Source organism: Cherax quadricarinatus, chromosome 25 (assembly GCF_038502225.1).
Source record: "Cherax quadricarinatus isolate ZL_2023a chromosome 25, ASM3850222v1, whole genome shotgun sequence".
Classification (NCBI taxonomy): domain Eukaryota; kingdom Metazoa; phylum Arthropoda; class Malacostraca; order Decapoda; family Parastacidae; genus Cherax; species Cherax quadricarinatus.
The window spans coordinates 307937-334862 of record NC_091316.1 but is presented as its reverse complement, the minus strand read 5'-3'; the positions used below and the strand labels follow the sequence as shown (position 1 = coordinate 334862).

Here is a 26926-nt window from a genome sequence, read left to right as displayed (position 1 = left end):
AATTGAACACTTCTTGGGGTTTAAATTTTTCAGCCTCTATGTACTCTTTAACCCGTAAACGGTTCAAATGTATATATACGTTCTCTACCGTAGTGCCCCAACTTTTTTGAGAAAAAAAAAACTGTTTATTTTTTAATAGGAAAAAAGAGCATATGGTACCCAGGCATCCCCAATTATTTTAATATGGCACACAGTGAGTGCACACACTAATTCTCTCATATCTAGGCGACTCAGGCTTATCGTGGCAATGTTAAATGTATGACAAATAAAATGTATATATACGTTTGGGGCACTAGCGGTAAAAACGTATATATATACGTTTGGACCGTTTACGGGTTAAAGTCCTGCACATACTTTTCAGCCGCTTTTTTGTCAGAAGTGGCAGCCTCACCATGCTTTATCATACCATATCACCATCACAACCACTACCACCCTCTACCACTACCACAACCACCCTCTATCACCATTGCTACCACCCTCTACCACCACCACTAACACTACCACCATCGCTACCACCCTCTACCACCACCATCACAACCACTACCACCCTCCACCACCACCACTTTTGTATTTTTCTACAAACTTTTCCTTAAATTATGTGTGTTTCTCACATTCTTTACCAAAGGGCTGGCACTAGAAGCTTTCTTGGGGCCCATGGTGGCTTATTTAGTAGTTACAAGCACCAAAAAAATGGAATAATACAAAATATATCGCATGTATGCGTGGAATCGTCCTCACTGGCTTTGTAAACAATGGCACACTGGCTGGTACACGGAGTGAATGGCCGGGCCCACGCTCAGAGCACTGTGCCGACACGTTCAGGACAAAAGCTCCTAACCGAGTTTTTAGGTGTTATCTGAGCCAATTTTTTATGCCAAAGCGAGGTGTTATCCGATTTTGGCGTTATCTGATGCAGGTGTTAACTGAGGGTCCACTGTATATTGAAGAGGTTAATACTGAGTTGTCAATACTGAACTGCATCATCAGCCAAGAATTCTGGTTTCAGCAGAACATTGCATCCCTAGCCTTACAATGGTTAGTTTTCAAGCCAAATATTACACTGATATGGATATGGCTGAAGAAGAATAACTTACAATTTGACCAAACTTAAGGAGAGAGATGACAAGAAGAAAAAGAATATCAAGTTAAACTATGCTTACCTGCAAGACAGTAAAGGTGTAGCCTGCTGTTTCCATTTCTCTATGTAGATTCTCCCAATGGCCCATTCTTTTTTCTGTCTTTATGGGTAACAAGAAGTGGGTTTTTGGATACTTATGAATAAGCTGAATCAGAAATTGAGTTGAACGTTCATCCCAATCTCCTAAAGAGAAACATTTCAAGTAACATTTTAGTATACTTTCATCACCCTTAGTATTAAAGTACTTACATGGAAGAGTTCATCATTCAACATATGTTGGTAATTTTTTTTTTTAACAAGTTGGCCGTCTCCCACCGAAGCAGGGTCACCCAAAAAAGAAAGAAACACTTTCACCATCATTCACATAAAATCACTGTCTTTGCAAAGGCACCCGGATATGACAGTTTAGATGTCACTCCAAACAGCTAATATCTCAAACCCCTCCTTTAAAGTGCAGGCATTGTACTTCCCACCTCCAGGACTCAAGTCTGGCTAACCGGTTTCCTTGAATTCCTTCACAAAATATTACCCTGCTCACATTCCAACAGCTCGTCAGGTCCCAAAAACCATTTATCTCCATTCACTCTTATTTAACATGCTCACATATGCCTGCTGCATGTGTGAGCATGTTAAATAAGAGTGATGACCCCTACTCCTCCTCCCCTCCACTACAAATTTATACATCCTCCAAGTCAATCTATTTTGCTCCATCCTCTCTAAATATAACCAGTATATGCCATATGCACCATGGCACATGCATATACAACAGCAGGTTGTATGATTTAAATCAAGAGCAAGAGGTGACTTCAAGCAAAGGGTATTTATAGCATCAGATTTCCACTGGTTTTGAGATTACTGAAAGAATTAAGGGTAAGACAGAGAGCAGGATTGCAGATGAACAAAGGGACTTTAGCAAGGGTAAGGGATGTGTAGTAGGTGAACAAAATGTAGATAAAGATTAAGCAATTTTTATTGCATTCATGAATTTAGAAAATTCTCCATGGGGAAGTGGAACAGAATTCTTCCTAAATAAGCCATGCGTGTCGTAAGAGTCAACTATAATGCCAGGAGCAAAGAGTTAGTAACCCCTTCTCCTTATAAATTACTAAATTTAAAAGGAGAAACTTTAGTTTTTCCTTTTGGGCTACCCTGACTTGGTGGGATACAGCCAGTTTGTTGAAAGAAGAATAATTTAGAAAATGTATGTGATATGGTAGATAGGGGAGCAATGTGGCAGATGCTGCAAGTATATAGAATACGTGGTAGGTTAGTGAAAGCAGTCGTTTTTATGAGGACAGTGAAGTTCAGGTTAGGAAAAGAGGGAGATTATTTTCTAGTAAAAGTAGGTCTTAGACAGGGATGCATGATATCACCATAGTTATTTAACATATTTGTAGATGGGGTTGTAAAAGAAGTGAATGCTAGGGTGTTGGGGAGAGGTGTGGGATTGAAGTATGCAAAATCTGGTAAAGTGGAAGGTATGTAAAAGAAGGAAATTAAAAATATCATACGAAGGAAAGAGCTAGGCAATGAGGGTAACAAACGCTTTAGGTAATGAAAGATGGGATACGTTCAGATATCTGGGAGTGAAACTGTTGGCAGATAGGTCAATGAAAGACAAGGTGGATCACAGAATTGATGAGGGGGAAAAAAGTAGATGGTGCATTGAGGCTAAGTTTTGCCTGAAATGCTAAGCATCCTATGGGCCTTCAGATTATTAAGTGCCTCTTGTAGCACACATGGCATATGGAGTAAGGATTCTTCACCTCCCCATGGAGAAACATATAATGGAACATATATTGGTATATACTGCAGTAATACAGTGGACCCCCGGTTAACGATATTTTTTCACTCCATAAGTATGTTCAGGTGCCAGTACTGACCGAATTTATTCCCATAAGGAATATTGTGAAGTAGATTAGTCCATTTCAAACCCCCAAACATACACATACAAATGCACTTACATAAATACACTTACATAATTGGTCGCATTCGGAGGTAATCGTTATGCGGGGGTCCACTGTATACATTCATGGCGAACAGTTTTGTTTTCTGTGTGATCTACTTATCACACCTACTATATATGCACAAGGTTAAAGGATGATGCAAATTACAAAATGGACGGACAGACGGACGCGCATGCACACGCACACACACACACACAAACACACAAACACACACACACAAACACACACACACACAAACACACACACACACAAACACACACACACAAACACACACACACAAACACACACAAACACACACACACAAACACACACACAAACACACACACAAACACACACACAAACACACACACAAACACACACACACACACACACACACACACAATGGGGCCAGATAACATCTCCCCAAGGGTATTGAGAGAGGGAGCAGAGGTGCTATGTGTACCCCTAACAACAATATTCAATACATCTATCAAAACAGGGAGATTGCCTGAGGCATGGAAGACAGCAAATGTAGTCCCAATCTTTAAAAAAGGAGACAGACATGAAGCATTAAACTACAGACCAGTGTCACTGACATGTATAGTATGCAAAATCATGGAGAAGATTATCAGGAGAAGAGTGGTGGAACACCTAGAAAGGAATGATCTCATCAACAGCAGCCAACATGGTTTCAGGGACGGGAAATCCTGTGTCACAAACCTACTGGAGTTCTATGACATGGTGACAGCAGTAAGACAAGAGAGAGAGGGGTGGGTGGATTGCATTTTCTTGGACTGCAAGAAGGCGTTTGACACAGTTCCACACAAGAGATTGGTGCAAAAACTGGAGGACCAAGCAGGGATAACAGGGAAGGCACTACAATGGATCAGGGAATACTTGTCAGGAAGACAGCAGCGAGTCATGGTACGTGGCGAGGTGTCAGAGTGGGCACCTGTGACCAGCGGGGTCCCGCAGGGGTCAGTCCTAGGACCAGTGCTGTTTCTGGTATTTGTGAACGACATGACGGAAGGAATAGACTCTGAGGTGTCCCTGTTTGCAGATGACGTGAAGTTGATGAGAAGAATTCACTCGATCGAAGACCAGGCAGAACTACAAAAGGATCTGGACAGGCTGCAGACCTGGTCCAGCAATTGGCTCCTGGAGTTCAATCCCACCAAGTGCAAAGTCATGAAGATTGGGGAAGGGCAAAGAAGGCCGCAGACGGAGTACAGTCTAGGGGGTCAGAGACTACAAACCTCACTCAAGGAAAAAGATCTTGGGGTGAGTATAACACCAGGCACATCTCCTGAAGCGCACATCAACCAAATAACTGCTGCAGCATATGGGCGCCTAGCAAACCTCAGAACAGCATTCCGACATCTTAATAAGGAATCATTCAGGACCCTGTACACCGTGTATGTTAGGCCCATATTGGAGTATGCGGCACCAGTTTGGAACCCACACCTAGCCAAGCACGTGAAGAAACTAGAGAAAGTGCAAAGGTTTGCAACAAGACTAGTCCCAGAGCTAAGAGGTATGTCCTACGAGGAGAGGTTAAGGGAAATCAACCTGACGACACTGGAGGACAGGAGAGATAGGGGGGACATGATAACGACATACAAAATACTGAGAGGAATTGACAAGGTGGACAAAGACAGGATGTTCCAGAGATTGGACACAGTAACAAGGGGACACAGTTGGAAGCTGAAGACACAGATGAATCACAGGGATGTTAGGAAGTATTTCTTCAGCCACAGAGTAGTCAGTAAGTGGAATAGTTTGGGAAGCGATGTAGTGGAGGCAGGATCCATACATAGCTTTAAGCAGAGGTATGATAAAGCTCACGGCTCAGGGAGAGTGACCTAGTAGCGATTAGTGAAGAGGCGGGGCCAGGAGCTCGGACTCGACCCCCGCAACCTCAACTAGGTGAGTACACACACACACACACACCTGACGACACTGGAGGACAGGAGAGATAGGGGGGACATGATAACGACATACAAAATACTGAGAGGAATTGACAAGGTGGACAAAGACAGGATGTTCCAGAGATTGGACACAGTAACAAGGGGACACAGTTGGAAGATGAAGACACAGATGAATCACAGGGATGTTAGGAAGTATTTCTTCAGCCACAGAGTAGTCAGTAAGTGGAATAGTTTGGGAAGCGATGTAGTGGAGGCAGGATCCATACATAGCTTTAAGCAGAGGTATGATAAAGCTCACGGCTCAGGGAGAGTGACCTAGTAGCGATCAGTGAAGAGGCGGGGCCAGGAGCTCGGACTCGACCCCCGCAACCTCAACTAGGTGAGTACAACTAGGCGAGTACAAACACACACACACAAACACACACACGCACGTACACACGCATTGACCAGAGAAGACACAGCATATGAAGCTGAGAGGCTGAACAGGAAGGAAGGAGATATGAATTGTGCTAAGGTCATGTCAGCCTGCCAAGAAGGGCCAAGGAGTGAAAGGGGAGAGCAGCTGGGTGCAGATGGAGAGGGTGATAGGTCAAATGCAGAAGTACAACCATGCTACCAAGAGCCACTGGAAAAAACAAGGGAGAAAATGACCACGTACAAGCAGGAACCAGAGTCACAGAGGGAGAGAGAATGGGAGGAGGAAAGGGCAAAATCAGTGTTTATCCATGGGCTTCAGGAGAGAGAGGAAAGAACACACACTGAAAGATGGCAGGCAGAAAGAAAGGAGATTGAGAACATCATCACAGAAATAGGTGAAGAAGACATGGACGAGATTGTAAAATTTCAGAGAATACGGGGGTACATGAAGGGAAGAAAACAACCAATCAAGTTGATTCTCAGGACAGAAACAGTGCAGAACAGGATCCTCCAAGAGAAACCACGGTTGAAGTACTCAGCAGAGTACAAGAGGGTGTTCCTAGACAAAGACAGAACACAAACAGAATGACAGCAGCTGAGGGAGAAGACAAAAAAGCGAAAGGAGATAGGAAAGGAGACGAGGACGGAACCAGCAGAGGTCAATCAGAGCAGGACAGAGCAGCAAGGGCAAGCACACACAGAACCATCCTCAGAACCCCACAACCTATCACACCATCCCAACACAAACTACAATCCATACTCACAGCTTCCACCCAACACCCAGCTATAGAATCCCACAGTACGCTACCAGGTCTCCCACCCTCACAGGCCCCCCAAACCACAGTGTTGGAGAGGAAACTGAAGGTATGGTACACAAACGCTGATGGAATAACAAATAAATGGGAGGAGTGGCATGAAAGAGTTAAAGAGGCATCACCGGACATCATAGCTCTCACAGAAACCAAGCTTACAGGTATGATAACAGATGCCATCTTTCCAACGGGATACCAGATTCTGAGGAAAGACAGAAGGAACAGGGGATGTGGAGGAGTGGCACTGCTGGTCAAAAACCGATGGAATTTTGATGAGCTGGAGAGAGGAGACAGCAGAGAAGCAAGCGATTACATTGCGGGAACGCTTCACTCTGGAAGTCCCAAAGTGGTAATTGCAGTGATGTATAACCCACCACAGAACAGCAGGAGGCCAAGGCAAGAGTATGATGAGAGCAATAGAACGATGGTTGACACATTGGCTGCAGTGGCCAGAAGAGCTCATGCATGCAGGGCAAAGCTCCTGATCATGGGTGACTTTAACCACAAGGAAATCGATTGGGAGAACTTGGAGCCACATGGGGACCAAGATCCATGGAGGACTAAGATGATGCAGGTGGTACTGGAAAACTTCATGTACCAACACGTAAGGGACACTACAAGAGAGAGAGGAGAGGATGAACCAGCAAGACTGGACTTAGTATTCACCTTGAGTAGTGCAGATATTGAGGACATCACATATGAAAGACCCTTTGGGGCCAGCGATCATGTGGTTTTAAGCTTCGAATACACAGTAGAGCAACAAGTGGAGGGGAAAGCAGGAAGGCCAGGGCGAATGAAGCCAAACTACAAGAAAGGGGACTACAAGGGAATGATGAACTTCCTGAACAGGGTTCAGTGGGACAGAGAACTGGCAGGGAAGCCAGTTAATGAGATGATGGAATATGTAACAACAATGTGCAAGGAGGCTGAGGAGAGGTTTGTACCCAAGGGTAACAGGAAAAATTAAAAAGCCAGGATGAGTCCATGGTTCACCCAAAGGTGCAGGGAGGCAAAAACCAAGTGTGCTACAGAATGGAAGAAATATAGAAGGCAAAGGACCCAGGAGAATAAGGAGAGCAGTCATAGAGCCAGAAATGAATATGCACAGATAAGAAGGGAGGCCCAACAACAATATGAAAACGACAGCAGCAAAAGCCAAATCTGACCCGAAGCTGTTATACAGCCACATCAGGAAGAAAACAACAGTCAAGGACCAGGTAATCAAGCTAAGGAAGGAAGGAGGAGAGACAACAAGAAATGACCGTGAAGTGTTCACAGAGGAGACAGAAGGGGCTCCAGAAAGACGGAGAGGTGGGGTACACCACCAAGTGCTGGACATGGTACACACAACTGAGGATGAAGTAAAGAGGCTTCTGAGTGAGCTAGATACCTCAAAGGCAATGGGGCCGGACAACATCTCTCAATGGGTCCTGAGAGAGGGAGCAGAGGTGCTATGTGTACCCCTAACAACAATATTCAATACATCTATCGAAACAGGGAGATTGCCTGAGGCATGGAAGACAGCAAATGTAGTCCCAATCTTTAAAAAAGGAGACAGACATGAAGCACTAAACTACAGACCAGTGTCACTGACATGTATAGTATGCAAAGTCATGGAGAAGATTATCAGGAGAAGAGTGGTGGAACACCTAGAAAGGAATGATCTCATCAACAGCAGCCAACATGGTTTCACGGACAGAAAATCCTGTGTCACAAACCTACTGGAGTTCTATGACATGGTGACAGCAATAAGACAAGAGAGAGAGGGGTGGGTGGATTGCATTTTCTTGGACTGCAAGAAGGCATTTGACACAGTTCCACACAAGAGATTAGTGCAAAAACTGGAGGACCAAGCAGGAATAACAGGAAAGGCACTACAATGGATCAGGGAATACTTGTCAGGAAGACAGCAGTGAATCATGCTACGTGGCGAGGTGGCAGAGTGGGCGCCTGTGACCAGCGGGGTCCCACAGGGGTCAGTCCTAGGACCAGTGCTGTTTCTGGTATTTGTGAACGACATGACGGAAGGAATAGACTCCAAAGTGTCCCTGTTTGCAGATGACATGAAGTTGATGAGAAGAATTAATTCAAAAGAAGACCAGGCAGAACTACAAAGGGATCTGGACAGGCTGCAGATCTGGTTCAGCAATTGGCTCCTGGAGTTCAACCCTGCCAAGTGCAAAGTCATGAAGATTGGGGAAGGGCAAAGAAAACCGCAGACGGAGTACAGTCTAGGGGGCCAGAGACTACAAACCTCACTTAAGGAAAAAGATCTTGGGGTGAGTATAACACTAGGCACATCTCCTGAAGTGCACATCAACCAAATAACTGCTGCAGCATATGGGCGCCTAGCAAGCCTCAATAATAAGGAATTGTTCAGGACCCTGTACACCATGTACATTAGGCCTATATTATAGTATGCGGCACCAGTTTGGAACCCACATCTAGCCAAGCATGTAAAGAAACTAGAGAAAGTGCAAAGGTTTGCAACAAGACCAGTCCCAGAGCTAAGGGGTATGTCCTACGAGGAGAGGTTAAGGGAAATCGACCTGACGACACTGGAGGACACGACATACAAAGTACTGAGAGGAATTGACAAGGTGGACAAAGACAGGATGTTCCAGAGGTGGGACACAGCAACAAGGGGACACAGTTGGAAGATGAAGACACAGATGAATCACAGGGATGTTAAGAAGTATTTCTTCAGCCACAGAGTAGTCAGGAAGTGGAATAGTTTGGGAAGTGATGTAGTGGAGGCAGGATCCATACATAGCTTTAAGCAGAGGTATGATAAAGCTCACAGTTCAGGGAGAGTGACCTAGTAGCGACCAGTGAAGAGGTAGGGTCAGGAGCTAGGACTTGACCCCTGCAACCTCAACTAGGTGAGTACAACTAGGCGAGGACACGCACATGTGCACACGCATGCACACGCGCACACACACACACACACACACACACACACACACACACACACACGCGTGGGTCCGTGGGGTGCAGACGTGGGTAACAAGGCTCCGAGAACCTTAGCGTTGTAAGGCGTGCAATAACAGCTAGCAGTAATCAGTGGTAGTGGAACGTCAGTGAACAATACTACGAGTGATAATTAAAGTTATTAGTTAAAGAAAGTGAGAGGAAAGCTGAAATCATAATATTTCAAAGCGCAAACCGTTGGGGGTCTTAGGCGCTGTTGCCACATTGGCAGCGGTAGGCCTGAAGAAGTGACGTCACGACAAGTTGTGTGCCATTATACATATAAAGTGAAATGTATATAATGTGAAGTGTATACTATCATCAGTGAAGAGTGAAATCGCGTGAGGAAGCGGGATGTATGAGAATATATGGTTATAAACATCATGGGTGAAGTATCTCCAACATAGGGATTTAAGGCCTACGTACGACGACTTCGTCATCAGCAGCTGGCAACTGTCACCGCACCATTGCAGCGCAAGTTTATTCGCCTATTTGTGGTTTGCATGTTGACGGCCCTGGCTGGCCTTGCATACTGTTTGATACTGGTCACTCACTCCAGGGTGTCAGGGTGAAAGCGTGCCTCGTTGTGCTCCGGGTTATCTCGTGTTTTCACGGTCGCTCTTACGTGCTAGAACTTTAATTGGTGTCATCAATCCTATACGATACATCCCTCTAGCGCCTGGAACCAATCTTGGGCGGAAAACATTATATACTGAGTCAAAAAAGGAGAATTAGTGTGCACTACCTAGCAGAGTTTACTGCCAGAGGGGAATCATAGGCCTGTGTCCCGGGTGAAAAAAAATAATAATAATTGAACTTTTCGTGTCAGAGGAAAGAAAGTCTCCCTGATAACATTGAGTATACATAGTGTATAGTGTATACTACAGTGGCTCCCTAGTATATTGATGATAAAGGCTAAAGTGTCATTTGAAAACAGGTGAATTTGTAAATGAAGTGATAAGCCTATAGAGGCAGGTGCCAGAAGTCGCCAGAAACTTACCACAGGTCAGCTGTTTTAATAATCTTCCTGGCCTGCTAGTGTACTCGCATATAATCTAGTGATACCAGTGAATAGCAGAATACAGTGTTGTAGTAGCAACTAACCAGTATTATAATGGTACTTAGTGGAGTGGAGTGACTTTCATTAGTTTCTTTTTCTTGAAATACCAGACGTTACTGTGAATTTCATATAACCTGTAGTTACCAGCGGTCGCAATATACACAACGAGAAGCAATTATTACTACAGAAAAAGCGTCCTTCCTCCAAAATTTGCACCAGTCAACTATAGTGATAATATAGCATTTATTGTGGTGGAGACGGAAAAAAAAAAAAATAGAAAAGCTAGATACAGCGATTGATAAACAAGGGTGGAGGTCGACCGTTCGTCATTGTAGGAGTGCCAGCAGTCACCGTTTTCTTCAACACGCAAGTTATACTTTTGTATCAGTCAAATCACATATTACTCGGGTAGATAATTTCCAGTAGAGCCTTCATGTGCTAGCTCAAATCACCGACCAGTATGTTTAAATAAGTGACCCACTGATCAGATCAGATCGACTAGTCCGAACCCTTGACTGGTCCGAACCCTTGACTGGTCCGAACCCGGGACTGGTTTCAAACGGTTTCGTTGGACAATAAAGCAGACTGTAAACGGATGGGGTTGTAGGCGCCCTATAAACACAAACATTAAAAATCAGGAACGTGACGATAAGCTGTCCAATATACAAAAACAGTTAGAAACAGAAATACAAATAGCTAGAGCTTCATTTAAGGAGGTTATTAATAGAATATTCAAGAGGTTGCTAGTAGAATTGCAGTAAATCAACCATTCAAATCATTATGAAGCTGTGTGTAGTCTGTGGTCAGTCAAACAAACGGGCTTCCACATGGATAAATTGTCATTTTTGTGGAAATTGGTGTCACGCCCCTTGTGCAGATATCCCAGAACTAGCTACAAGCAGTATTAAAACAGGGAAGTGTTTTTGGGTATGCCCAAATGAGGAAAATCTGTGGACTAAAATCACAAGGGTATTAAAAGAGGACAACATCAAAGCTGCTTTCATAGAAAACCTGGAAGCTTTCTACAACAGATGGGAACATAAAAAGTCTGGGCTGAATGGTACTGCCCTTGATACTGGCCATGTAGTCACAAACTGTAAGGCTGGAGGTGATGTCCTGGTAGTCAGTAAATGTGGGGCTGATAGTGCTGTCCTGGGAGACAGTAATGGTGAAGCGGGAGGTGCTGTCCTGGGAGACAGAAATGGTGAAGCTGGAGGTGCTGTCCTGGGAGACAGAAATGGTGAAGCTGGAGATACTGTCCTGGGAGACAGTAATGGTGAAGCTGGAGATACTGTCCTGGGAGACAGTAATGGTGAAGCTGGAGGTGCTGTCCTGGGAGACAGTAATGGTGAAGCTGGAGATTTTGTCCAGGTAGTCGGGAATTATACGCAGGAAGGAATACATATAAATGACCTCATAGGGGACAGGAGCCATAGTAGGGAAACAAGTGTAGTCAAAGATAAGATAAAACCAATATTGCAAACTAGAAATACCGCAGGAAATAGCAAACAAGAGGACTCCAATAGCAATACTGAGGATAAATTACCAAAAACAACTGGTGGGAGCTCCATTGTTGGTGCTAGGGATGATAGAAGTAAGACAGGGAAACATGCACCAACAGGGAATACAGTCACAGAAACCCAAGGCAAGCGGAAACCAAGCCTGTGCACATACTATGCACTTGGTATCTGCTGGCATGGGAAATCTGGAAAAACAGATGGGACATGCAACTATGACCACCCTAGAAAATGCCATGCCCATATGACAACAGGAAAATGCAAACTCCCTTCCTGTAAGCTTTTTCACCCTGAAATGTGTACCTCTTCAGTACAGGAAAGACTGTGCTATAACTTAAATTGCCAGGCATACCATCTAAAGGGGACAAAAAGATACAAAACATCCAGGCCATGGGAAAACCTGGGTAGCCACAGCCACTCAAGAGGGAGAGGTTTTTTAGTGCCAGGAAGGAAAAAAAACTGGCAGGAAATGGCAGAAATCGTACACCAAATCCAGTCATTCCTGGAGTGGAACCACAGTCGATGGCCTCCACTCCAAACCAACAGATACAGATACTAATGCCGGAAAAAAAATCCCCCCCCAGTACCAACAATACCACCAGTCCGATAACATTCTTCTTTGCAAATATACAGGGTCTAAAGCCAGCAACAAACAACAAAATACCTTTCATCCGTGGACTGCTTGCAGAGGCAAAGGCAATGTTCGCGGCTTTCACTGAGACCCACATAAAGGATCACTTGGACAACGAAATATGGATCCCAGGTTACAACCTATACAGATGTGACAGAGTGAACAGGCAAAAGGGGGGGGTTGGCCTGTACATTGCAGAGTCACTTGTTTGCACAGAACTGCTTAATGCCTCAAATGATGTAGTGGAAGTTTTAGCAGTAAAGGTCGAGAACCAAAACCTAGTCATTGTGGTAGTCTACAAGCCTCCGGATGCAACATCCCAGCAATTCCAGGAACAGCTGTTAAAAATTGACCACTGTCTGGAAAATCTTCCAGCTCCTGCACCCAACATCTTGCTCCTGGGGGATTTCAACTTAAGGCACCTAAAATGGAGGAATATAGCAAATAATATTGTTGCAGTAATAACACCAGGAGGCAGCTCTGATGAAAACTCACACTCACACGAGCTTTTAAATCTCTGCACAAAATTCAATTTAAACCAGCAAATAATAGAGCCTACTAGACTGGAGAATACACTAGACCTCATCTTCACTAACAATGATGATCTGATAAGAAATGTCACCATATCAAAAACAATATACTCAGATCACAACATAATTGAGGTTCAGACATGTATGCGTGGAGCCCCAGACCGACAAAATGAGACTAGTCACGAGGGAGCATTCACCAAATTCAACTTCAATAACAAAAACATAAAGTGGGACCAAGTAAACCAAGTCCTAACCGATATAAGCTGGGAAGATACACTAAGCAACACAGACCCCAACTTATGCCTAGAACAGATTAACTCGGTGGCACTCGATGTATGCACAAGGCTTATTCCTCTAAGAAAAAGGAGGAGTAGATGTAAAATAGAAAGAGACAGGCGCTCCCTTTACAGGCGACGGAAAAGAATAACAGAGCGGCTAAAAGAGGTCAATATATCTGAAATGCGTAGGGAGACACTGGTCAGAGAAATAGCAAGCATCGAACTTAAGCTAAAAGAATCCTTTAGGAGTCAGGAATCGCGGGAAGAACTAAAAGCCATAAATGAAATCGAAAGAAACCCAAAGTATTTCTTCTCCTATGCCAAATCAAAATCGAGAACAACGTCCAGTATTGGGCCCCTACTTAAACAAGATGGGTCCTACACAGATGACAGCAAGGAAATGAGTGAGCTACTCAAGTCCCAATATGACTCAGTTTTTAGCAAGCCGCTAACCAGACTGAGAGTCGAAGATCAAAATGAATTTTTTATGAGAGAGCCACAAAATTTGATTAACACAAGCCTATCCGATGTTATCCTGACGCCAAATGACTTCGAACAGGCGATAAATGACATGCCCATGCACTCTGCCCCAGGGCCAGACTCATGGAACTCTGTGTTCATCAAGAACTGCAAGAAGCCCCTATCACGAGCCTTTTCCATCCTATGGAGAGGGAGCATGGACACGGGGGTCGTCCCTCAGTTACTAAAAACAACAGACATAGCCCCACTCCACAAAGGGGGCAGTAAAGCAATAGCAAAGAACTACAGACCAATAGCACTAACATCCCATATCATAAAAATCTTTGAAAGGGTCCTAAGAAGCAAGATCACCACCCATCTAGAAACCCATCAGTTACACAACCCAGGGCAACATGGGTTTAGAACAGGTCGCTCCTGTCTGTCTCAACTATTGGATCACTACGACAAGGTCCTAAATGCACTAGAAGACAAAAAGAATGCAGATGTAATATATACAGACTTTGCAAAAGCCTTCGACAAGTGTGACCATGGCGTAATAGCGCACAAAATGCGTGCTAAAGGAATAACAGGAAAAGTCGGTCGATGGATCTATAATTTCCTCACTAACAGAACACAGAGAGTAGTCGTCAACAGAGTAAAGTCCGAGGCAGCTACGGTGAAAAGCTCTGTTCCACAAGGCACAGTACTAGCTCCCATCTTGTTCCTCATCCTCATATCCGACATAGACAAGGATGTCAGCCACAGCACCGTGTCTTCCTTTGCAGATGACACCCGAATCTGCATGACAGTGTCTTCCATTGCAGACACTGCAAGGCTCCAGGCGGACATCAACCAAATCTTTCAGTGGGCTGCGGAAAACAATATGAAGTTCAACGATGAGAAATTTCAATTACTCAGATATGGTAAACATGAGGAAATTAAATCTTCATCAGAGTACAAAACAAATTCTGGCCACAAAATAGAGCGAAACACCAACGTCAAAGACCTGGGAGTGATTATGTCGGAGGATCTCACCTTCAAGGACCATAACATTGTATCAATCGCATCTGCTAGAAAAATGACAGGATGGATAATGAGAACCTTCAAAACTAGGGAGGCCAAGCCCATGATGACACTCTTCAGGTCACTTGTTCTATCTAGGCTGGAATATTGCTGCACTCTAACAGCACCTTTCAAGGCAGGTGAAATTGCCGACCTAGAAAATGTACAGAGAACTTTCACGGCCCGCATAACGGAGATAAAACACCTCAATTACTGGGAGCGCTTGAGGTTTCTAAACCTGTATTCCCTGGAACGCAGGAGGGAGAGATACATGATTATATACACCTGGAAAATCCTAGAGGGACTAGTACCGAACTTGCACACGAAAATCACTCACTACGAAAGCAAAAGACTTGGCAGACGATGCACCATCCCCCCAATGAAAAGCAGGGGTGTCACTAGCACGTTAAGAGACCATACAATAAGTGTCAGGGGCCCGAGACTGTTCAACTGCCTCCCAGCATACATAAGGGGGATTACCAACAGACCCCTGGCAGTCTTCAAGCTGGCACTGGACAATCACCTAAAGTCAGTTCCTGATCAGCCGGGCTGTGGCTCGTACGTTGGTTTGCGTGCAGCCAGCAGCAACAGCCTGGTTGATCAGGGGCTGATCCACCAGGAGGCCTGGTCACAGACCGGGCCGCGGGGGCGTTGACCCCCGAAACTCTCTCCAGGTAAACTCGAGAGGGGACACAGGGACAAGGGGTCACAACTGGAAGCTGAAGACTCAGACGAGTCACAGGGACGTTAGGAAGTATTTCTTCAGTCATAGAGTTGTCAGCAAGTGGAATAGCCTAGCAAGTGAAGTAGTGGAGGCAGGAACCATACATAGTTTTAAGAAGAGGTATGACAAAGCTCAGGAAGCAGAGAGAGAGAGGATCCAGTAGCGATCAGTGATGAGGCAGGGCCAGGAGCTGAGTCTCGACCCCTGCAACCACAATTAGGTGAGTACAATTAGGTGAGTACACACACACACACATATAACCAAGGAGGAGGTGAAGAAGCTGCTATGCGAACTTGACACCTCAAAGGCGGTGGAACCAGACAACATCTCTCCGTGGGTCCTTAAAGAGGGAGCAGAGACATTGTGTGTACCATTAATGAAGATCTTCAACACATCATTTGAAACTGGGTAACTCCCTGAGGTATGGAAGATGGCAAATGTAGTCCCAATTTTTAAAAAGGGAGACAGACATGAGGCACTAAACTACAGACCTGTATCACTAACGTGTATAGTATGCAAGGTCATGGAGAAGATCATCAGGAGGAGAGTGGTGGAGCACCTGGAAAGAAACAAGTGTATAATTGACAACCAGCATGGTTTCAGGGAGGGAAAATCCTGTGTCACAAACCTATTAGAGTTTTATGACAAGGTGACAGAAGTAAGATAAGAGAGAGAGGGGTGGATCGACTGCATTTTTTTGAACTGCAAGAAGGCCTTCGACACAGTTCCTCACAAGAGGTTACTGCAAAAGCTAGAGGATCAGGCACACATAACAGGAAAGGCACTGCAATGGATAAGAGAATACCTTACAGGGAGGCAACAACGAGTCATGGTACGTGATGAGGTGTCAAAGTGGGCGCCTGTGACAAGCGGGGTTCCACAGGGGTCAGTTCTAGGACCTGTGCTGTTCTTAGTATATGTGAATGACATAACGGAAGGGATAGACTCAAAGTGTCCTTGTTTGTGGACGATGTGAAGTTAATGAGAAGAATCAAATCGGATGAGGATCAGGCAGGACTACAAAGAGACCTGGACAGGCTACAAGCCTGGTCCAGCAACTGGCTCCTTGAGTTTAACCCCACCAAACGCAAAGTCATGAAGATTGGGGAAGGGCAAAGAAGACCGCAGACACAATATAGTTTAGATGGCCAAAGTCTGCAAACCTCACTCAAGGAAAAAGATCTGGGGGTGAGTATAACACCAAGCATATCTCCTGAGGTGCACATCAATCAGATAACTGCTGCAGCATACGGGCGCCTGGCAAACCTACGGATAGCATTCCGATACCTCAGTAAGGAGTCGTTCAAGACTCTGTATACCATTTACGTCAGGCCCATACTGGAGTATGCAGCACCAGTTTGGAATCCACACCTAGTCAAGCACGTCAAGAAATTAGAGCAAGTGCAAAGGTTTGCAACAAGACTAGTCCCAGAGCTACGGGGATTGTCCTACGAAGAAAAGTTGAGGGAAATCGGCCTGACGACACTGGAGGCCAGGAGGGTCAGGGGAGACATGATAACGACATATAAAATACTGCGCGGAATAGACGAGGTGGACAAAGACGGGATGTTCCAGAGATGGGACACAGACACAAGAGGTCACAATTGGAAGCTGAAGACTCAGATGAATCAAAGGGATGTTAGGAAGTATTTCTTCAGTCATAGAGTAGTCAAGCCATGGAATAGCCTAGAAAGTGAAGTAGTGGAGGCGGGAACCATACATAGTTTTAAGGCGAGGTATGATAAAGCTCATGGAGCAGGGAGAGAGAGGACCTAGTAGCAATCAGTGAAGAGGCGGGGCCAGGAGCTATGACTCGACCCCTGCAACCACAAATAGGTGAGTACACACACATATACACACACACACACACCACACACACACACACACCACACACACACCACACACACACACACACCCAACACATACACACGCCACACACACGCCACACACACACACACACCACACGCACACCACACACACACACCCCACACATACACACCACACGCACACCACACACACACACCACACACACACCACACACACACACCACACACACACACCACACACACACACCACACACACACAACACACACACACCACACACACACACCACACACACACACCACACACACACACCACACACACACACCACACACACACACCACACACACACACCACACACACACACCACACACACACACCACACACACACACCACACACACACACCACACACACACACCCCACACACACACCCCACACATACACACCCCACACACACACACACACCACACACACACACACACCACACACACACACACACCACACACACACACACACCACACACACACCACACACATACACCACACACACATACACCACACACACACCCTCCACCACTTGACACAAACACGTACCCCTCCTCCCCTAACCACCTCTCCCCCTTCCCTAACCACCTCACCTTAGCCACCTACCCCTCCCCCAAACCACCTAACCCCTCCCCAAACCGTCTAACCCCCCAACTACCTCCCTCCCTCCAATAACCATCCTCCCCCTCCCCCCTAGCCATCCATCCCCTCTCTCCCTCAAACCTTCTAACCCCCTCCCCCAACTATCTCTACCCCCTCCAATAACCATCCTCCCCCTCCCCCACAACCATCCATCCCCTCTCCTCCTAACCATCTATTCCCCTCCCCCTAACCACCTGTCCCCCCTTCTGTGGAGCAACGGGGGAACCTAGAACCAGGATGAGGACAAGGGGCTCCAAGGACGAATCTGGGAGGGAGGAATGGGAGGTAGATCTCAAAAAAAGGGAGGAAGACTGGGGAAGGAGACTAGATGAGCTGGAAAGGAAGATGGAAGAGAGGTTAGCAGCAGAATGCAGAAGGTGGAAGCAACAGGCCACAGCAGCAGAAATCAAGATAGAGAGATTAGAAGAGGAGCTGAGACATCTGAAACAGCACAGAGACAAAGATATTACAGAAGTAGTATCGGCAATGGCTACATCAAACACAGACAATAGGTCTGAAGGAAGCATGGAAACTAAACTGTATGCAGAGGTCCTGTCAAACCCACATGGGGCCAAAACAAAGACAGGGAGCACACTAGGACAGAACAAGAGGTTGGAAGACATTGAAGGAACTAGGACATGTGCAAGGACCTTACCAGATACCTGTGGGGGGCCAGGAACAGGTGAGCAGGAAGGACAAACCAAGAAGCATAGGGGCCATAACTAGGGAAGGGACTGAAGGAAGGAACACTCCATGGGAAGGAACTAAAACACATCAGAGGATGCAATGGGAGTCACAGTGGGAGGTGGAAAGGGAGAGATCCATGTTTGTCTATGGGCTAGACAAAGCTAAAGGGGAAACTTATGATGAAAGAAAGCAGGAGGAGAAAAAAGCGATTGAAGATATGAAGGTGATAGGCGAGGGGGACATGACCCAGGTGGCAAATTTTCGGAGAATCGGGTGGTTCACAAAGAAAAGGAATCGGCCTCTCAAAGTAATTTTCAAGGCAGAATCAATCCGAACCATGATCCTGCAGGAGAAAGAACGGCTGAGAGGCAAGCAGGAGTTCCGGAGTGTGTACCTCGATCGAGACAGAACACAGGACGAAAGGAAGACAATGAAAGAGAGAGTTCAAAAAAGAAAGGAGAAATGGGAGGAAATGAAAAAGGAGAGCAGAATAACCCAGGATCAAATGGAAGGACAAGCGCACTCCCCAGAAACACCTGCAGAAGGACTCCAGCCACGACACCTCCAAGGCAACTGAACAACCCAAACCAACCATCACACACCAATCCCTCTGTTTCCACCCCCCGCACCACAGTTACAGTATTAGAACAGAAGTTGAAGGTTTGGTACACAAATGCAGATGGATTAACGAATAAACATGAGGAATGGAAAGAAAGAATCAATGAGAAGTCCCCAGACATCATAGCAGTTACAGAAACAAAACTCATGGAGACAATAACAGATGCAATCTTCCCACCAGGATACCAGATCATGAGGAAAGATAGAAGGAGCAGGGGGGGAGGTGGGGTTGCTCTGCTCGTAAACAACAGATGGAAATTCGAGAAAATGGAAGGCATAGATGAGACGGGAGAAAGAGATTACATAGCAGGTACACTTCAGTCTGGGGAACACAAAGTGGTCATTGCAGTGATGTATAATCCACCACAGAACTGCAGGAGGCCAAGAGAGGAATATGAAGAGAGCAACAGAGCAATGGTGGACACACTTGCTGAGGTGGCAAGAAGAGCTCATTCCAGCAGAGCAAAGTTGCTGGTTATGGGGGATTTCAACCACAGGGAGATTGACTGGGAAAACCTGGAGCCACATGGGGGTCCCGAAACATGGAGAGCCAGGATGTTGGACGTGGTGCTGGAAAACCTCATGCACCAACATGTTAAGGACACTACCAGAGTGAGAGGGGAGGATGAACCAGCAAGATTGGACCTTGTGTTCACCCTGGGCAGCTCAGACATTGAGGACATCAAGTATGAGAGTCCCCTAGGAGCTAGCGACCACGTGGTTCTGTGCTTCGAATACATAGTAGAGCTGCAAGTGGAGAGAATAACAGGAGTTGAATGGGAAAAGCCTGACTATAAAAGAGGGGACTACATAGGATTGAAGAACTTCCTGCGGGAGGTCCAGTGGGACAGAGAACTGGCAGGAAAGCCAGTAAATGAAATGATGAAATATGTAACAACAAAATGCAAGGAGGCAGTGGAAAGGTTTATTCCCAAGGGCAACAGTAACAACGGGAAGACCAGAACGAGCCCCTGGTTTACCCGACAGTGTAAGGAGGCAAAAACAAAGTGCAATAGAGAATGGAAAAAGTACAGAAGGCAGAGAACACACGAAAATAGGGAGATCAGTCGCAGAGCCAGGAATGAGTACGCACAGGTAAGGAGGGAGGCCCAGCGACAGTATGAAAATGACATAGCATCGAGAATCAAGACTGACCCGAAACTGTTGTATAGCCACATCAGGAGGAAGACAACAGTCAAAGACCAGGTGATCAGATTAAGGACAGAAGGTGGAGAACTCACAAGAAATGATCAGGAGGTATGTGAGGAGCTGAACAGGAGATTTAAGGAAGTTTTTACAGTAGAGACAGGAAGGGCTGTGGGAAGACAGCACAGAAGGGAACATCAAGAGGGAATATACCAACAAGTGTTGGATGACATACGAACAACTGAGGAGGAGGTGAAGAAGCTCTTAAGTGACCTTGACACCTCAAAGGTGATGGGACCGGACAACATCTCCCCATGGGTTCTTAGAGAAGGAGCAGAGATGCTGTGTGTGCCTCTAACCACAATCTTCAACACATTCCTTGAAACTGGGCAACTACCTGAGAAATGGAAGACAGCTAATGTAGTCCCCATATTTAAAAGAAAGGAAACAGAAATGAGGCACTAAACTACAGACCTGTCTCTCTGACATGTATTGTGTGCAAAGTCATGGAGAAGATTATCAGGAGGAGAGTGGTCGAACACCTGGAAAGGAACAAGATTATAAATGAAAACCAGCATGGGTTCATGGAAGGCAAATCTTGTATCACAAACCTCCTGGAGTTTTATGACAAGGTAACAGAAGTAAGACACGAGAGAGAGGGGTGGGTAGATTGCGTTTTCCTAGACTGCAGGAAGGCCTTTGACACAGTTCCCCACAAGAGATTAGTGCAGAAGCTGGAGGATCAGGCGCATGTAAAAGGGAGGGCACTGCAATGGATTAGGGAATACCTGACAGGGAGGCAGCAACGAGTCATGGTACGTGAAGAGGTATCACAGTGGGCACCTGTTACTAGCGGGGTCCCACAGGGGTCAGTTCTAGGACCAGTGCTATTTTTGATATATGTGAACGACATGATGGAAGGAATAGACTCTGAAGTGTCCCTGTTCGCAGATGACGTGAAGTTGATGAGAAGAATTAAATCGGACGAGGATGAGGCAGGACTGCAAAGAGACCTGGACAGGCTGGACATATGGTCCAGTAACTGGCTTCTCGAATTCAATCCAGCCAAATGCAAAGTCATGAAGATTGGGGAGGGGCAAAGAAGACTGCAGACAGAGTATAGGCTAGGTGGACAAAGACTACAGACCTCACTCAGGGAGAAAGACCTTGGGGTGACCATAACACCGAGCACATCACCGGAGGCACACATCAACCAAATAACCGCTGCAGCATACGGGCGCCTGGCAAACCTGAGAATAGCGTTCCGATACCTTAATAGGGAATCGTTCAAGACACTGTACACGGGAGGCCTGGTCATGGACCGGGCCGCGGGGGCGTTGATCCCCGGAATAACCTCCAGGTAACCTCCAGGTATGTTAGGCCCATACTGGAGTATGCAGCACCAGTCTGGAACCCACACCTGGTCAAGCATGTCAGGAAATTAGAGAAAGTACAAAGGTTTGCAACAAGGCTAGCCCCAGAGCTCAAGGGAATGTCGTACGAGGAAAGGTTAAGGGAAATCGGACTGACGACACTGGAGGACAGAAGGGTCAGGGAAGACATGATAACGACATACAAGATACTGCGGGGAATAGACAGGGTGGACAGAGATAGGATGTTCCAGAGAGGGGACACAGGGACAAGGGGTCACAACTGGAAGCTGAAGACTCAGACGAGTCACAGGGACGTTAGGAAGTATTTCTTCAGTCACAGAGTTGTCAGCATGTGGAATAGCCTAGCAAGTGAAGTAGTGGAGGCAGGAACCATACATAGTTTTAAGAAGAGGTATGACAAAGCTCAGGAAGCAGAGAGAGAGAGAGGACCCAGTAGCGATCAGTGAAGAGGTGGGGCCAGGAGCTGAGTCTCGACCCCTGCAACCACAATTAGGTGAGTACAATTAGGTGAGTACACACACACACACACACACAAGGAAAAAGATCTTGGGGTGAATATAACACCAGGCACATCTGAGGAGCACATCAACCAGCAGCATATGGGCACCTAGCAAACCTAAGAACAGCACCACGACATCTTAATAAGAAATCATTCAAAACCCTGTACATTGCGTATGTTACACCCATACTGGAGTATGCAGCACCAGTTTGGAGCCCACACCTAGCCAAGCACATAAGGAAACTAGAGAAAGTGCAAAGGTTTGCAACATGACTAGTCCCAGACACAAGGGGTATGCCCTACAAGGAGAGGTTAAGGGAAATCGACCTGACGACACTGGAAGACAGGAGAGATGGGGGGATATGATAACGACATATAAAATGCTGAGAGGAATCGACAGGGTGGACATAGACAGAATGTTCCAGAGATGGGAAACAGCAACAAGGAGTCACAATTGGAAGTTGAAGACTCAGATGAATCACAGGGATGTTAGAAAATATTTCTTCAGTCACAGAGTTGTTAGGAAGTGGAACAGTCTGGGAAGTGATATAGTGGAGGCAGGATCCATATATAGCTTTCAGAAGAGGTATGATTAACCCTTTCAGGGTCCGTCCCGTAGATCTACGGCTGGTCGGTGAGTGTCCAAACCGTAGATCTACGCCAAAATTCTAGCGCCGTCAAATTTAGCGCAAAAGCGCTCATAGGCCTACATATGAGAGAATGGGTCTGCGCCGTGGGTGTGCGCCATAAACAAAAAATCTAGGCGCCTGCATAGCATTGTGGGAACGCCGGCTCAGTCACCCTTGTTCACCATGCCTCGTCGCAAGTCAGCTCTCACTCCCCGGAAAATTGGGACTCTCCTCTTCCTGTCTGATAGTTCTGACACTGATGGAAGTGAAATGAAGACGAATTCTACGGCTTTGATAAGTTAGTGACCGAAAATAATGACCAGGATATCGATAATAGTGCAGAAAACCCCGACGATCCTCGACCTTCTACCTCTGGTGTGGGCACTCGTGACTCACGGTCGGGTGTTCCAAAACGTAAGAGAAAACTAATATTTTCCCGTGGCCTGGCCTCTGACTTCAGTAATGACGATGATTCTGACGTGGATTGTGATTTTATTGCGCTCGACGATCATTCGAGTAGTGATAGTGAGGAAACATATTCACCAGTGAAGCGTCGGTATGTTCGCCGCCGCATGCGCTCGGGTAGTGTACCCTATGCTGTGCCCAGGGGACGGAGTACATCCCGGAGTACATCCCGTGGCCCTACACCCGTTTTAGGTAGTGATAGTGAGGATGATGTGGCTACACTTGGCATGGATGGGCCACAGACATCAGTGGATGGTGTTAGTGGGGCTGGTGGTGGTAGTGGCACCGCCATGCGTGACTCGCTGTGCCACGCGGGGACCCACGCTGCTGACTCGTCAGTTCAAGGACAAAGCGGAGCGTCACCCACCAGCCCGCCACAACCACCCGTACAACCAGCCTATGATGTCCAGTATCCACCAGCAAACCGTATCTGGGATTGGCAGCAAAATCCCAATTTTGTTCCCAGCCCTCACCACTTTGATGACTCTCAAAGTGGAATTCTACCTACCTGTCCCCTTGGAACCACGGCCAATGAACTGGAATTCTTTGAATTATTCTTTGACCAGCCATTGATGGAAATTATTGTCAGGGAAAGTAATAAGTATTTTCAGTACACCATGGCAAATACGATCTTATCACCACAGTCAAGACTACACAGGTGGAAAGAGACGACTGTTGCAGAAATGTATTTGCTTTTTGCAACAATAATGCTTATGCCTCACGTCTATAAGCATAATATAAAAGCATACTGGTCCACAGATCAGCTAATTTCTACCCCATCCTTCAGTGAAATAATACCAGTGAACAGGTTTATCTTACTGTTACGTATGTTGCACTTCTCTGACAAAACCAGGCCTGACAGAAGTGACAGGTTATACAAGATTAGAAATGTTTTCATGTATCTCAAACAAAAGTTCAGCATATACTTTTATCCATTCAAGAATCTTGTAATTGACGAGTCTTTGATTTTGTTCAAAGGTAGACTGTCATTCAAGCAGTATATACCGAGCAAGAGGAACCGCTTTGGTATAAAATTGTTTGTACTCTGTGATTGTGACAGTGGCCTGGTGTTGGATATTGTTGTATACACGGGTAGTAAAACATTGAAAGATACCAAGATGTTATTGGGTATATCAGGTGACGTAGTGAGAAACATGATGGCACCTTATCTTGGTAAGGGCCATACATTATATACCGATAACTGGTACACAAGCCCATTACTCAGTGATTTCATGCGAGTGAACAAGACAGATGTGTGTGGCACAGTGCTTTCTAATCGTAAACATATGCCCAGGCTCAATGCAGGTGTTCGTGGTGATGACGTGCAGGTGTTTACTGCCAATGACATCATGGCATTACGGTGGCATGACAAACGAGATGTCACATTGTTGACAACCATTCACCGTAATGAAATGCAAGACAGTGGCAAAGTTGATCGAGTGACTAATGAACGTATTCGAAAACCAGTGACAGTGATTGATTATACACAAAACATGCGCTTGGTTGACAAGTGTGACATGCAGATTGGTTTTGTTGACTGTGTTCGTAAGAGTTACAAGTGGTACATGAAACTTTTCTTCCATCTCATGGACATTTCAATGCTGAATGCATATAATATGTACCAAATAAAGACTGGTAACAGACCACCGTATGGTGAATTTTGTTTGTCTGTTGTCAGACAACTCATAATGAAGTACCAGGTAACAACACCTGCAATACAACATGGTCCTCGAATTCATCACAATATACCCAAGCGTTTGAGGAGAGAAGGTGATCATTTCATAATACAGCTTCCTTCAACTCAAAAGAAATTTGCTCAGAAGAGATGCATTGTCTGTGCACAAACAAAACGACGGCAACAAAGACGCAAAGACACTCGGTTTATGTGTGAGGAATGTAAGGTGCCTCTGTGCATGGTGCCTTGTTTCAAGGAGTTCCACAAGCTCCAGCAGTTCTAAAACCATGTCCAGTGATTGTAAATATGTAAATATATGATAGAACATTAGTATTATACAATATTTGTGCACGTTTATTGTAATAAACAACAGTGGTAAACAATAATATGATAATAACTTTAGTGCGGTTATTGTGTTCAATACAGTGAGTATATATATATCAATTATATACAGTATTGGTCTCTCAGGCCCCAAATGTTAGTAGGAATAGAAAAAAATTGGAAAAGAAAAGAAAAAACAACTAAAACAACAAAATAATATAATACGCGTATGTGGAATTCGTCAATGTTGCCGCCACCACATCATTTTCTACAAAATTCTTGGCACTGTATCTCGGTAAGTACTGATCAGATTCTAATTTTTTTTGTTTTATTACCTTCACAAAAATATGCTCTTTAATTCTGTAAGAAAAAATAATTTTTTTTTTTTCAAAATTTCTTGGACACTGGTGCGTGGCTTCAGATTTTGGCCTTGGACCCTGAAAGGGTTAAGCTCATGGAGCAGGAAGAGTGATCCAATAGCGGCCAGTGAAGAGGCAGGGCCAGGAGCTGTGACTTGACCCCTGCAACCACAACTAGGTGAGTGTACATGTACACAGAGAGAGAGAGAGAGAGAGAGAGAGAGAGAGACACAGAGAGAGACAGAGAGAGACAGAGAGAGAGAGACAGAGAGAGACAGAGACAGAGAGAGAGAGAGAGAGAGAGACAGAGAGAGAGACAGAGAGAGAGACAGAGAGAGAGACAGAGAGAGAGACAGAGAGAGAGACAGAGAGAGAGACAGAGAGAGAGAGAGACAGAGAGAGAGAGACAGAGAGAGAGAGACAGAGAGAGAGAGACAGAGAGAGAGAGACAGAGAGAGAGAGACAGAGAGAGAGAGACAAAGAGAGAGAGACAGAGAGAGAGAGACAGAGAGAGAGAGACAGAGAGAGAGAGACAGAGGACAGACAAGGTTATCTGCCTGATGAACTTATTCCACCTCTAAATCGACAGGATGGGACCACCTCTACTAGTAGTCAAGAGAAGGCGGACCTCTTTGCTGAACACTTTGCTACCAAAATGCAAGTTCCTGATCCAGCAAGGGACCCTCCTTGGCTAGCTGCAAGAACTGTGTCAAAACTGTCAGTGGTGACAATAAGGCAGGAGGAGGTGCATTTCCTTCTTAAATCACTTGACCAGGAAAAGGCTGTGGACCCAGACAAGTTGAGCCCAAGATTGTTGAGAAGATGTGCAGACGAGCTAGCAGCACCTCTAACTCGCATCTTTCAGCACTGCCTAGTACAGTGTAAATGGCCCTCTCCATGGAAAGAGGCAAATGTAGTCCCTGTTCACAAAAAGAAGAGCAGAGCAGAAATCAGCAACTACAGACCAGTGTCACTCCTGTCAATCACTGGTAAGATCCTTGAGACAATAATCTCAAGACAAATGACAGAGTTTTTTGACTACCACTCACTACTTTGTGATCGTCAATATGGCTTCAGGAAAGGTTACTCTGCTGCTGATCTGTTGTTAAACCTCTCCACTAAGTGGCACCAGTCACTGGATGAATCCAAAGTC

The 26926-nt window shown here is 45.6% G+C and overlaps 1 protein-coding gene across 1 annotated transcript in view; it reads right to left on the bottom strand.

Annotated features, from left to right (window-relative positions):
- Positions 1–26926, bottom strand: part of LOC128690051 (uncharacterized) — a gene marked incomplete at its 5' end in the record, with an annotated part of 211826 nt that overhangs the window by 175837 nt on the left and 9063 nt on the right. The window contains 1 exon segment of the mRNA XM_070088516.1: positions 1161–1321. Within this exon segment, the coding sequence (XP_069944617.1) occupies positions 1161–1321 (161 nt within the window).